This window comes from Meles meles, chromosome X (genome assembly GCF_922984935.1).
Source record: "Meles meles chromosome X, mMelMel3.1 paternal haplotype, whole genome shotgun sequence".
NCBI lineage: Eukaryota > Metazoa > Chordata > Mammalia > Carnivora > Mustelidae > Meles > Meles meles.
The window spans coordinates 58620736-58634550 of NC_060087.1; the positions used below are offsets into that span (position 1 = coordinate 58620736).

Here is a 13815-nt window from a genome sequence, read left to right on the forward strand (position 1 = left end):
TATTAATTCTAGTTTCTGTTTCCTTTTCTTTGCTCCAGTTTCTTTCCAAGGTTCCCAAATTCTTCTCGGCCTCCCCCTCCTCGCCTTCTCCTACCACCGCCCCCCTCCCCGTAAGGCGCTATAGGGTTAAGTTGGGGCGGAGTCCAGAGATGAACGACAGCAGCGGTCACCAACTGGGACAGGCGCAAGCGGGAAGAACTGGGTGGGGCAGTCAGGCAGAGGCGAACCCACACGCCCCCAAGGCCCCGCCCCGTGGCTGGGGGCCCAGGGTGGAATGGCAGGGGGCGGGGCGCCAAGGCTTGGCGGGCTGGTGGTTGGGCGCCCAGGCAGCCTCTTGGGGGATGGGGCGGGGTCAGCCTGGGCCACCTCCCTTATTCTCCCAGCGGGCCGAGCCGGCCCTCTCTCCCGCCCCTCCTCCTCCTTTTCCCACCCCTCGGAGTGGAGCTGCACATGCGGCAGCTCTCTGCTCTGTTCCGCCCAGCCTCCGTTGCTCTGGAACGGGTCCCTGCAGCCCCCAGCCGATGGCAGGGCAGTAGCCGCCTGTCAGGGGTCCTGAACGGCTGAGGGAGACGCTGCGGCTCCAGGGCCTCAGAGAGTGGGTGTCTCCGGAGGCCATGGGCTACCCAGAGGTAGAGCGCAGGGAACCTCTGCCCACGGCAGCGCCGCGGGAGCGGGGGAGCAAGGGCTGCGGCTGTCGCGGGGCCCCTGCCCGGGCGGGCGAAGGGAACAGCTGCCGGCTCTTCCTGGGTTTCTTTGGCCTCTCGCTGGCCCTCCACCTGCTGACGTTATGCTGCTACCTAGAGTTGCGGTCCGAGTTGCGGCGGGAACGGGGAGCCGAGTCCCGCCTTGGCCCCAGCACCTCTGGCACCCCGAGCAGCCCCGCTGGCCTTGACCCTGACGGTCCCATCACCCGCCACTTTGGGCAGCCATCACCTCAGCAGCAGCAGCCGCTGGAACCGGGAGAAACCACACTCCCCCCACACTCCCAGGACGGGCACCAGGTGAGTCACCTAGGAGGGGCGGCGGCGGCGGCGGCGGAGGCCCCCTCCCCTTGTGGGCAGGGCGGGGGCCCTCCCCGACAGGGCGCTGGGAAGGATTCTGCCACCTCCAGCCAAGTTGCAGGGCCGGACCAGGGAGGGGGCAGACGAGCCGGGAGAGGTTGCCCTGGGGCAGGTTGTCCTGGTCTAGCTCACCCAGACTCCCTCCGGACCCCTGCACTTGAGAACCCTGGCCGGCGCCCGCCGCCTCCAGCTACGGGCTGCCTTCGGGGAAAGTTGGCGACTCTCCCGGCTGCGGAGGTGCGGGTGCTGCCCCTCTGGCGGACTAACGGCAGCAGTTTGGCCCTTCTGCTCCTGGTGAGATTCTCTGCCCGCGGTGCTTGTTTTTTCGTGTTCAGAGCTGATGCTAGCACAAGCAGGCTCTCCTCTGGAGTGGGAGCTGTAAACAGCTGTAATCACTGCTCCACAGTTGAAACAACTTTTAATCGTATTTTCAGCGCGGGTCCTTGTGCGCTGACCAGAAGGTGGGCTTGTTCACACTTACCTGCAATTTGAGACTGATTGTCCTCCGTGTTCTAGTGAGGATCAGCGCCCCTGTGGAATTCTGGTAGAAATATGCCGTCTTGCTAGACAACTTCTGAGCAGCAATTTAAAAAATCTTTGGAAATAAAACTCACCCTTTGCATGCCGGTTCTCTTTTTGGGGGGTAGATAGGGTGAGTGTGAAGTCTATTCACTACTGCTAGTTTGAGAACAGGAATCTACTGATGGAATAATTAATTACTCAAGAGCAAGCTTTCACGAGCAGTTTTGTTTTGTGTGTTTGTTTTGCAATCTTTATGGTGTTTGTGCCCTTCTTAGAAAACCATTAGCTTTGGTAGTTGTCTTCCACTTGTTCAGCTCTTTATTCAACTAAATTTAGTGAACTTAAAATAAATATTCTCTTAACTACCATATTTTGTCCTGTGAAATTTAAGAGAAGCAAGCATCCAAGAATCCTTTTGAGGAGGTTAGGAGACTAATAGTGAATTTGTTCCTTTTTGGGGAAGAGGGCAAGTTGTGCACATAAGTTTCTTGGAATGAGGGGCCCAGGATTTCTGTATTGACTACCACATTCAGAGTCGTCATTGTGATACTCTAAACATCATTTGTGCTCTCTGACCACCCATCCTAAGCTGGCATCACATTCACGACAAAACTGTAATGTTGGGACTGACATATCTTCTACATCGTGCATTGTAAAGTTACCCTGAGCCGGAAAATGTCTTGCTAGCATACTCCAACTTATATAACAGCTTATCAAAGAAGAGAATCAGTAGACATGCTTCTTATACTTGAAACTTTAAACACTGTAGCTAAATGATAATTAACTAGGATTCTGGCTCCCTTTATCTATCCACCCCCGCCCCCACAATGCCCAGTAGAAATACTTAGCAGCTGAACATTTATATTCTGTGAAAAGATGAAGTAATTGAACTTCCTTAGTCAAATGGTAGCCAAAGCTTTTTGGTATTTAGGGTGGACAGACCTATGTTTATAGACTGAGGATTAGCAGGACAGCTGCACCCTAGGGCTTCTGTGATGGTGTGGGACTCTCACAGGTCTAGAGTGGCATTTAGTTGCCTGGTGTTTGCATAGCACTTCGAATAGTTCTGTCTAGATTTAAATACAGCTCCCCATTTTCTGTATGAAAATTTAAATCTAGACAGAACTATTGTGTTTTAATCTTTTGGAGCAGTGGCAACAAGCATAATGGCTCTTTACATTTGCTGGCATCAGTTTTAGTCTCGGATTTTTAGAATTGTGAGGGGCCATGTGAGTCCATTTTGTTTGATCCCCTTGGATAGCACAGAGGCCTGAGGTAGGGGGGAATGATTTGTCCAAGGTCAAATGATTTGACCATACAACTATGGTCAAAGGTAAAAAGGAAGTTGTTCTCTTGATTCCCAGTTCAAGAAAGTTCGTTTGTTCCCCTATAGCATACATCTCTGGAAGCCTTTTGGGAGAAAGAGGGATAGAGCTCCATAGTACAATTCTTGCAATGTAGAGGGCTCAGATTTGCATCAGTTCCTTTTACTCCACCTGTATTTTGGCCAAAGTTTAACGTGTTTTCCATTCTCTTCCTGAAGATGACTTTCAGGAGAATTGAAGTATACTTTAAAGGAATTTTAGCCCAGATTCAAATTATGTTTCTCTTGAGGGTATTAGTTTTAGTATACCTCCCATTCCCCCACCCGCCCCCACACACACAAAAAAGGAAAAGTTGATTGGCTATTCGAGTTAAATTGATACTGCTACATCTTGGGTAAAATTTCTAGTGCCCTGTTGCACCCTCTGCTGGCTTTGCAGGGACATTTAATTGCAGTATCTGCTGACAGTCAAGATTCTAAGTTGTGCTGACAGATTCTGATTCATAAACAAGGAAGTAAACAGCCTTGTGGGATTTGGCCACGTAGGTCACATTTTTGTATTTTAGTTGTTCAACATGAACAGCTGCTGTTACAGCAACTCTTAGATGGAGAGGAAGAAAGATAAAAATATACACCCTTCAGTGGGCAGAACATTCAGGTTTCTCACCAGTTTATTTGCAAGGAGTAAAGACAAAATAATGAAAATAAATTGCAGAAAGATCTCAGACCAAGTGGGCAAAACAGAGGCACTTCATTTTATAAGGTCATACAAACCTATCCATGTTTATGAGAAGATGGGCTCACCTATGACTCAAGAAAGGGATCTAGAAATCACTGAGGAGGTTCATCTATATCTCTCAGTTTAAAAACATTTAAAACAAGATACAGAGGAAATCAGGGCAGTTGGGATACATAGCAGAAGTATCAGCCAAGTTCTCCCAGGGGATTGTTAGAAAAGCCTCCCCAGTGGGGACACTGCTAATCAAAAAGAGTGAGAGGGTCCCCTCAGACCTTTTGGAATCATAATGGTATCCTTCAACTGGAGTAGCTGAGGAGTTACCTGTAGTTTCATCCAGCTACTCACTGAAGAAGACCTAGGGACATCTCACCAACTTCTGAGTCAGACAGTACACAATATGATTGTTATAGTAAAAAATGAAAATCACTGTTGATCATTCTGTGAAGAAGTTGCCCCAGTTGTGATTGTGGTCCTCAAAGCCAATAATATGGTAGACATCAGCAGGAAGGATGTTGAAAATGATGACAAAACAAAACCCTTATCTTTTCCACCTAAAAGACCAAAAGAGGATTTGCATCCATAATCATGTAGGAAATTCTGGCACCTCCTTCTCAAGAAAAACCTAACACCTGATAAAAGTCCCTAGAAACTCAAATTGATCAAAAGGATAGAGGGATTTTCTAGTTGTTGTTATTTTTCCAGTATGGAGAGAGAGAGAAGGGTTAAGGGAGGGATATGACCAAAGTCTACAAAACCATGAGACAGATGAATAAGGTTAATATATTGCTATAATTTAACAATTTAGCTCAATAAATAGCCTGCTTTCACCCAGACACTACGTCAGCTATTAGATATCTTATAATGGTTGAAAGTTTATTTTGGAAGACAGGCAAGTAAAAGTAGTATCTCATTCAAATGATTGCCCTAAGAGATCATCTAAACTGGAACTCTAAGATTTAGGAAGAGTTTAGAAAAATATATATGGGTAGGTTAATGAGGATTTATTTGGGACCATTGGAGATATTTGGAAAATGTTCCTAATTACTTGAAATGATGACATAGAAATCAACTTTATCTTTCCACAAAACATTTCTTGGTTTAACTAGATAGAACATAGTATATACAAATTTTACATTACTTATTAAGGCTGGTTGATCAAGAAAATGACTAGAAGTCATTAAATCCAAGAACTTTTTTAGAGGAATGGAATCCAGATAAAATACCTTTCTGTAGGTTTAAATCTAGAGTTTTCAGTGTGACATTCATGGTTTTTGATCAGCTAGCTCCATTATAGCTATCCCATTCTCACTAATTCTACTCCTGCAACCCACCTACCATATCTTGTCTTAGGATCATTCTCTAGTTGTTATTGCTGTTTTTGGTGTAATAACTCTTGTGTCTTTATATAGAACTCTTCAGAAATCTGCCTCCTTTTTGTCTTTTTCCACAGTACCTGACTCAATGCTAGTTATAGTTAAAGTATTTTAATACTTGTTGAGTTAAATATTATGTTGGGCCTTTGGAGATTGTCATGTGAAACAAAGACATTCTCTCTGTATGTAACAAGCCTGCTTTCCTCAGGTCTTGCTAATAAGCCTGTGTCAGCTTTGCTTAGGTGAGTAAATTCTTCCACTGACAATTTTTCATTGGTTTCTAGAATTACTAGAAAGTGAAATAGAGAGGAGCCCTAACCACATTACCTTCAAAGTGGTGCAGAAAGCTTTCTGTGATATATCATTCGATGTTTTATTTTGTTTTTAAGTCTCACTTTTTTCTCTCTTAGATTTTGTGAAAAATAATTTGTAATTTATCTGTAAATGCCTTATAGGAAAGATCTCCTTATAATAGAGAGCTTCTGAAGCTACTTAATCCCCAAGAACATTACCATTTGCCTTGCCTGTTAGGGTGGCCCTCAGAGAGGATGAACTTTATCTATTGTACTTAGCTGTTCATTTTTTTATTTCCCCCACTTTTCTATTGAAGTATACTTCTTTATATTGAAGCATTGCATATATACAGAAAAGGTGACAAATCATATAGTTTGATGAATTATTACACAGTGAACACACTGATATTACCAAAACCCAGGTCAAGAAATAGAACTAGCATTTCACAACCCCCACATTATGCTCCATTCCTATCATTGTACCTTTCTCCTCCAAAGTTAATGACTATCTTGACTTCTAACATCATAGATTAGTTTTACCTATTTTGAGCCTGATATAAGTAAAATCAAACAATATATATTTTGCAGGGAGTCCGTTTTTTTTTCCTCAACCCTGTGATATCCCGCATGCTGCATAAAGCTATAATTTTTATTTGTATTTTTTGTATATTATTCCCATGTTTGAATATACTACAGTTTATTCATTTTACTGATAATATTTGGATTGTTCCTTGTTTGGGCTATTATAAGTAATGATGTTATGAGTATTATCATACATATCTTTTGTTTATATGTACTTGAATTTCTTTTGAGTATGTACCTGGGATTAGAATTTTTGGGATGTAGGGTATACATATTTTCAAATTTACTGATAATGATAGTTTTTCTAAGTGATTATACCAATTTAAATTCCACCAGCAGTATATGAGAATTCTAGTTGTTCTACATTCTTGTTAACACTTGTTATTATCACTCTTTTAAATGATAGCTATTCTGGTAGATGGGTTTATAATACTATCTTATTGTAATTTTAAGAGTCTCATGCTCTACTGACTGAGCTAGCCAGGCTATCTTATTGTAATTTTAATTGCCATTTCTCAGAATCTGATTAATGAAGTTATACTCTTTTTCATATGTTTATTATCCATTTGGATAGCTGCTTCTATGAAGTACCTGTACAAGTATTTTGCACATTTTTAAAAATTGGATTATTTGTCCTTTTCTTGTAAATTTGTAGGAATTCTTTATATATTCTGGCTATGAACCATTTTTGTACTTTTTATGTTGCAAGCCCTTCCCAAATCTCTTCATAGCATTCTTTGAGGAACAGACATTTTAAATTTTAATGTGCCTGTAGTTTTTCATTATTTTCCTTTATGACTAGTGTTTTTTGTGTTTCCTTTAAGTAGTATTTTCCTACCGTGAGATCATGTAGATATTCTATGTTATCTTCTAGGAGCTTTATGTTTTTGACATTCACATTTAGATCAACAATCCTTCTGGAATTGATTTATGTGTATAGTGAGATATCAGGGCCCAAGCTTTATGTTTTCCATATAGACATTCAACTGACCCAGGCCATTTATTATAAGGAATGTCTTTTTCTTCACTTCTTTACATCACCTTTGTATCACCTTTGTCATAAATTGTCTGCATATGTGCAAGATTGATTCTGAACTGTTTGTTCTGTTCTATTAGTCTATTTGTCATTGTAACACTACCATAGCCTTAATTACTGGACTTTATAATAAGCTCTTGATATCTGGTAAAGCAAGTCCTTCCACCTTGTTTCTCTTCTTTAAAAGTATCCTGGATGTTCTTGGCCCTTGGCATTTCTCTATATGTTTTAAAACCAGCTTATCATATTCCACAAAAAAGAGTAATTTTAAAGAGAATGATGTCAGGAAGATGGTAGTTTAGGAAGTCCTGAACCCTTCTCCCTGCCCCCAACACATTCATTTAGCAGTGATTCAAGGAAAAACTCCCTTTGTGAGAAATTAAGGGACTAATTGAAAGGCTCCTATACCTGGGGTGAATATAAAACCAGACTCACTGATGCCAGCAGGGAGATTTGGGACACCCTCTCACCAGAGTACCTGCTATCAGCTCAGGGGCCATATGATGAGGAAGAGAGACCCCCTAGCTTCCAGCTTCTCCTAGGGGAGGAAAGGAGTTCTTCCAGCACTCCCAAGTTTTCAGAGGACTGACTTCTGTCTTGCCAGTCTAGAAACTCTGAAGGGCCTGCCTAGGAGAAAAGAGATAGTGTCTTGGGCTGGTAGATATAATAGATCATCCCTCCCCCTGAACACAGAGCAAGAAGACAAAAAAAAAAAACCCAACTCTCAATATTTCCTCGGAGAAGAAAAGTTTATCTGTGCATCTGGTGCTCCAACTTCTCCAGGCCTACCCAAAGAACTGGCATCTGACTTGTCAGTCCAGGAGTGCAAGGATCTGGCACAGTCTAGTTATGGAGGTGAACAGAAATGATGACTAGGACTGATAGATGCCATAGTTCCTCCCACCCTGCTCATCAGAGTGTGTAGATGAAACATTTTTAGCATTTAGCTTACTTCTGGAGATGGAAGAGATGATTTGTAGTTTCAGTGCCACAACTTCTCTAGGGCTGCCCAAAGATCTGGCATCTGTATTGCCAGTTTGGATCTCTGATGGGTCTGGCATAGTCTAGCTATCTGGGGAAGAATGGAGATGGCAGTTTGGACTGGTAAATGGATAGCCACTCTACCCTGTACAGAGTAAATAGAAAAAGCCACTGCTGCTTGCTTCTCTTTGGGGAGAGAAAGAATTGATAGAAGTAACCAGAATCTCTGATTTGGCTGATTGGTGAAGTTCTTATATACAAGACCAATCCACAGAGCTTAGGAGAGATGTTTTCTTTGTGTAATGTGTAGACACCAACACAGAGAGTCAATGTTAAAGAAAAATCAAGGATGCCTGGGTGGCTTAGTCATTGGGTGGCTGCCTCCAGCTCAGGCCATGATCCTGGGGTCCTAGGATCGAGCCCCACATCAGACTCCCTGCTCAGCGGGAAGCCTGCTTCTCTCTTTCCCACTCTAGCTGCTTGTGTTCCCTCTCTCTCACTGTCAAATAAATAAATAAAATCTTAAAAGAAAATGAAAAATCAGCAAAGATGTTCCACACAAAGGAAATATATGTCCAGATACTGGCCCTAATGAAAGATTTATGAAATGTATTTGACCAAATTAAAAAATGACTTATAAAGATGCTCACCTCAATATCAAGAGAATAGTGCATAAACACAGAATTCTAACAAAGAGGAAATAAAACCAAACAGAAAATATGGAGTTATAAAACACAATAATCATGAGCAGGATTCAACAGCAGATTAGTTAAAGCAGAAGGATCAGTGAACTAAGATTGGTCTTTGGAAATAATTCAGTCAGTGGAGTAAAAAAGAAAAAAAAAAAGAAAAATCGTGAGAAAGTTAAGAAACTATGGGACATCATTAAGCAGAGCATTATAGGCATTAGGGAAAACCCAGAAAGAGAAGAGAGGAGAAAAGACCAGAAAGCTTATTCAAAGAAATAATGGCTGAAAACTTCCCAAATCTGGAAAAGAAAATGAACAACCAAATTCAAGAATTCCAAAGATTACTAAATAAATAAACCCAGAGAAAGCTATACCAAGACACATTATACTCAAATTGTTAAAAATAAAAAACAAAATTTTGAAAGCATCAAAAGAAAACCAACTTATCATAAACAAGGTAACTCCCCCCCAGGACTATCAGGAAATGATTTAGCAGAAATATTGCAGACTCAGGGGAGTGGGATAATATATCCAAAGTGCTGAAGGGAGTGGGGAGAGGGGAACCCTGCCAACTGAGAATACAATACCTGCCAAAACTGTCCTTAAGAATAACAGATACAGGGGCACCTAGGTGGCTTAGTGGGTTAAGCCTCTGCTTTTGGCTCTGGTCATAGTCTCTGGGTCCTGGGATTGAGCCCTGCATCAGCTCTCTGCTCAGCAGGGAGCCTGCTTCCTCCTCTCTCTCTGCCTGCCTCTCTGCCTACTTGTGATCTCTCTGTCAAATAAATAAAATATTAAAAAAAATAACATATGGACATTACTAGACAAGTAAAAGCTGAGGAAATTTATCATCACTTAGACCTGACTTACATGAAATGCTACAGGGAGTTTATTAACTTGAAAGGATACTAAAGAGCTCTGTGATAGCATAAAAAAGTATGAAAGTTATTGGTAAAAGTAAATATATAGACATATACAGAATACTGTATTACTGTAGTGGTTGAAGATAAGTCACTTTTATTTCTAGTATAAAAGTTAAATGGCCCCAAAAAAGTTAAATGGCAAAAGTATTAAAAATAACCATTAAAAGATACACAATATGAAAAAACATATAATATGGATAGGTGTAGAATGTGACAAAAATAATAGTGTATGAGAAGTGTTCATGTGTAGAGTTTTTGTATGCAATTGAACTTAAGTTATCAACTTAAAATAGACTTATAAAAAATTTAGAGCATACTGATACAAAAAACAAAGGAAGATAGCAAGAGAGACGATAAAGACAAAAGAATCTCAAGACTAATGGGAAACAGCTAACAAAACGGCAATGGTAAATCATTCCCTATCAATAATTATTTCAAATGTAAATAGAAAAAAAACTCCTCCAATCAAAGTTATATAATGGCCAAATGGATAAAACAAGACCTGGTCACGTTTTTCTACAAAAAAAACTCATTTTAGATTCAAGGATACACAGAGACTGAACATAAAAGAATAGAAAAATCATTTTTCTATCTTTGTCTTTCTATCTTTGTCTTTATCGTTCTATCATTGTCTTTCTTATTTCCCAGGGTTCTGGGATTGAGCCCCGCATCAGGCTCCCTGCTTGGCGGGAGGCCTGCTTCTCCCTGTCCCACTCCCCCTGTTTGTGTTCCCCCTCTCACCGTTTCTGTCAAATAAATAAATCTTAAAAAAAATCAGTGCTTTAGTTTCAGTAATGGATAGAAGATCTAGACAGAAGAACAGTAAGGAAACAGAGGACTTCAACAACCATATAGACCAAATGGACCTAACAAACCTGCAGAAAATTCTGTGCAACAGCATAATACATATTTTCACAAGCACATGTTCTAGAAAAGATAACATATCAAGTCACAAAACAAGTCTTAATAAATTTAAGACGATTGAAATCATGCTGTGTATCTATTCTGAACAGAATAGAATGAAACTAGAAATCAGTAGCAGAGAGAAACTGGAATAGTTACAGATATGTGGAAATTAAACAGCACACAACCATTGGGTCAAAGAAGAAATCAAAAGAAATTAGAAAATACCTCAAGAAAAAACAACACAGGGCACCTGGGTGGCTCAGTGGGTTAAAGCCTCTGCCTTTAGCTCAGGTCATGATCCCAGGGGGCCTGCTTCCTCCTCTCTCTCTGCCTGCCTCTCTGCCTACTTGTGATCTCTGTCTGTCAAATAAATAAAATATTTTAAAAAAAAAGAAAGAAAAAACCCCAATCTACCAAAACTTAAGGGATGCAGCAAAAGTAGTATTAAGAGGGAAGTTAGTAACAATAAATGCCTACATTAAAAATGAGGAAAGATCTGAAATAAATGAGATAATTAGGGAGCTAGGAAAAAAACAATCAAAAATTGAAAGAAAGAAGGAAATAAGGATTAGAGCAGAAATAAGCAATATAGAAGATAGAAAAATTGACAAACTTAAGAGTTTTTTTCAAAAGGTAAGTGACAGCCCCTAGCTAGACTAAATTCAAACAACAACAAAGCCCTCAAAATCATAAATGAAAGAACATTACAACTGATGGCACAGAACTAAAAAAAAGGATCCTGAGAGACTACAATGAACAATTACATGCCAAAAATGGGGTTATCTAGAAGAAATGATAAATTCCTAGAAACATGCAACCTACTAAGACTAAATCATGAAGAATTAGAAAGTCTGAACATGCCAGTACCTCCTGTGGAGATTGAATCAGTAATTAAAAAGGTCACAAGGAGATCACCAGGACCAGGTGGCTCCACTTATGAATTCTACCAAACATTGAGAGAAATACCAGGCTTTCTCAAACTCCTCCAAAAAAGTGAAGAGGAGGATCACTTCTAAAGTTATTTTATGAGATTAACATTACCCTAATACCAAAGCAAGACAAAGACAACAGAAGGAAAGAAAACTACAGACCAGTATCCCAATGAATATAAAATACAAAAAATCTTCAACAAGATACTAGCAAACTGAATCCAACAGCATATCAAAAAAGATCATACATGGGATGCCTGGGTGGCTCAGTCAGTTAAGTGTCTCCTTTCAGCTCAGGTCATGATCCCAGGGTCCTGGGATCAAGTCTCACATCAGGCTCCCTGCTCAGCAGGGAGTCTGCTTCTACCACTGCTTGCTGTTCTCCCTGCTTGTGCTCTGTGGCTTGCTCTCTAACAAATAAGTAAATAAAATCTTTAAAAAAAAAAAAAGGATCATACACCATAACCAAGTGGGATTTATTCCTGGAATGTAGGGATGATTCAACATACAAAAACCAGTTAATATGATACACTGCATTAACAGAAAAAAAGATGCAAATCACATTATCTCAATAGATGCATAAAAATCATTTGACAAAATTTATACTTTTATTATAAAAACTCTCAACAAACTAGAAATAAGAGTAAAATACCTCAAAATAATTAAAACAGTATATGAAAAGCCCACATCTAACATCATACTCATTGGTGAAAACTAAAAGCTCTTCCTCTAAGATATGAAACAAGGTAAGGATGTTCACTCTCACCATTTCTATTCAACATAGTATTAGTTCTAGCTAGAGCAGTTAGGCCGGGGGGGGCGGGGGAAAGGCCATCCAATTGGAAGGGAAGAAGTGTTATCTTTGTTTGCAGATGTCATGAGTAAACAAATTCAAAAAAATTGCAGGGTACTGAGTCAACATACAAAAATGAATTGCATTTCTTTTTTTTTTTTAACTCTTTGTCAGAAGAGTCCACCTACAAGCAGGGGGAGTGGCAGGCAGAGGGAGAAACGGGCTCCCCACTTAGCAGGGAACCCAATGTGGGACTCAATCCCAGGACCCTGGGTTCATGACCTGGGTCAAAGACAGATGCTTTACCAACTGAGCTGCCCAGCATCCTTCAGTTGTATTTCTATACACTAAAAATGGAACTATCTGAAAAGGAAGCAAAACAATCCCATTTACAATAGCATTGGAAAGAATATAACATTTAGGAATCAACTAAAGAGGCAAAAGATGTCTATACTGAAAACTACAAGGCATTGATAAATTTAAAAAGAAACACAAAAAAATGGAAGCACATCCTATGTTTTTGCATTGGAAGACTAAATATTGTTTAAATGTCCATACCACAAAAAATAATCTACTGATTCAATGAAATCCCTATTAATAATGTAATGGTATTTTCCACAGAACCAGAACAAACCTAAAATATGTGCAGAATAAAAGACCACAAATATCCAGTTTAAGGAAGAACAAACTGGAGGCATCACATGTCCTGTTATCAAACGATATTACAAAGCTTTAATAGTCAAAACAATATGGTGTTAAAGCACAAATGTTGGTGAGAATGTGGATAAAAAGGAACATGTGTGCCCTATTGGTGGGAATGCAAACTGGTGTAGCCACTTGACAGTAGTATGGAGGTTCCTCCAAAAGTTAAAAAAAGACCTATCATCTAGCAATAATACTACTGGGTATTACCCAAAGAATGCAAAAATACTAATTCAGAGGAATACATGCACTCCACTATTTACAGCAGCATTATCTACAATAGCCAAATTATGGAAAGAGCCCAAATATCCATTGACTGAAGAATGGATAAAGAGGATGTGAGATATTTACATATATATATTCATATATATATATGAATATATATGTAAATATCTCACATCCTCTTTATCCATTCTTCAGTATATATATATATATATATATGTATATATATATATATATATATATATGATGGCATAGTACTCAGCCATAAAAAAGAATGCAATCCTTCCACTTGCAACGACATGGATGGAGGTAGAGAGTATTATACTAAGTGAATTCAGTCAAAGAAAGACAAATACCATATGATTCCACTCATATGTGGAATTTAAGAAACAAATGAGCAAAGGGTCAAAAAGAGACAAACCAGGAAACAGACTCTTAAATATAGAGAACAAACTGAAGGGTACTAGAAGGGAGGGAGGTGGGAAGATGGGTTAAATTGGTGAAGGGGGTTAAAGAGTGCACTTGTGATGAGCACCAGGTGTTGTATGGCAGTGTTGAATCACTCACTAGCTTTTACACCTGAAACTATTACACTATATGTTAACGAACTGGAATTTAAGTGAAAACATAAAAAATAGAATTAGCATATGATCCAGTAATTCCACCACTGTGTATTTACCCAAAGAATACAAAAACACTAATTCAGAAAGATGTATGCACCCCTATATTTATTGCGGTAT

At 39.9% G+C, this 13815-nt stretch overlaps 1 protein-coding gene across 2 annotated transcripts in view; it reads left to right on the forward strand.

The window, feature by feature from the left end:
* The first annotated feature begins 462 nt into the window (after positions 1 to 462).
* Positions 463 to 13815, forward strand: part of EDA (ectodysplasin A) — a 473959-nt gene continuing 460606 nt past the window's right edge. For both annotated transcript variants that reach the window (XM_045995312.1, XM_045995313.1), the window contains exon 1: positions 463 to 1001. In XM_045995312.1, the coding sequence (XP_045851268.1) occupies positions 615 to 1001 (387 nt within the window). In that variant the 5' untranslated portion in view covers positions 463 to 614. The remainder of the gene's footprint in view (positions 1002 to 13815) is intronic.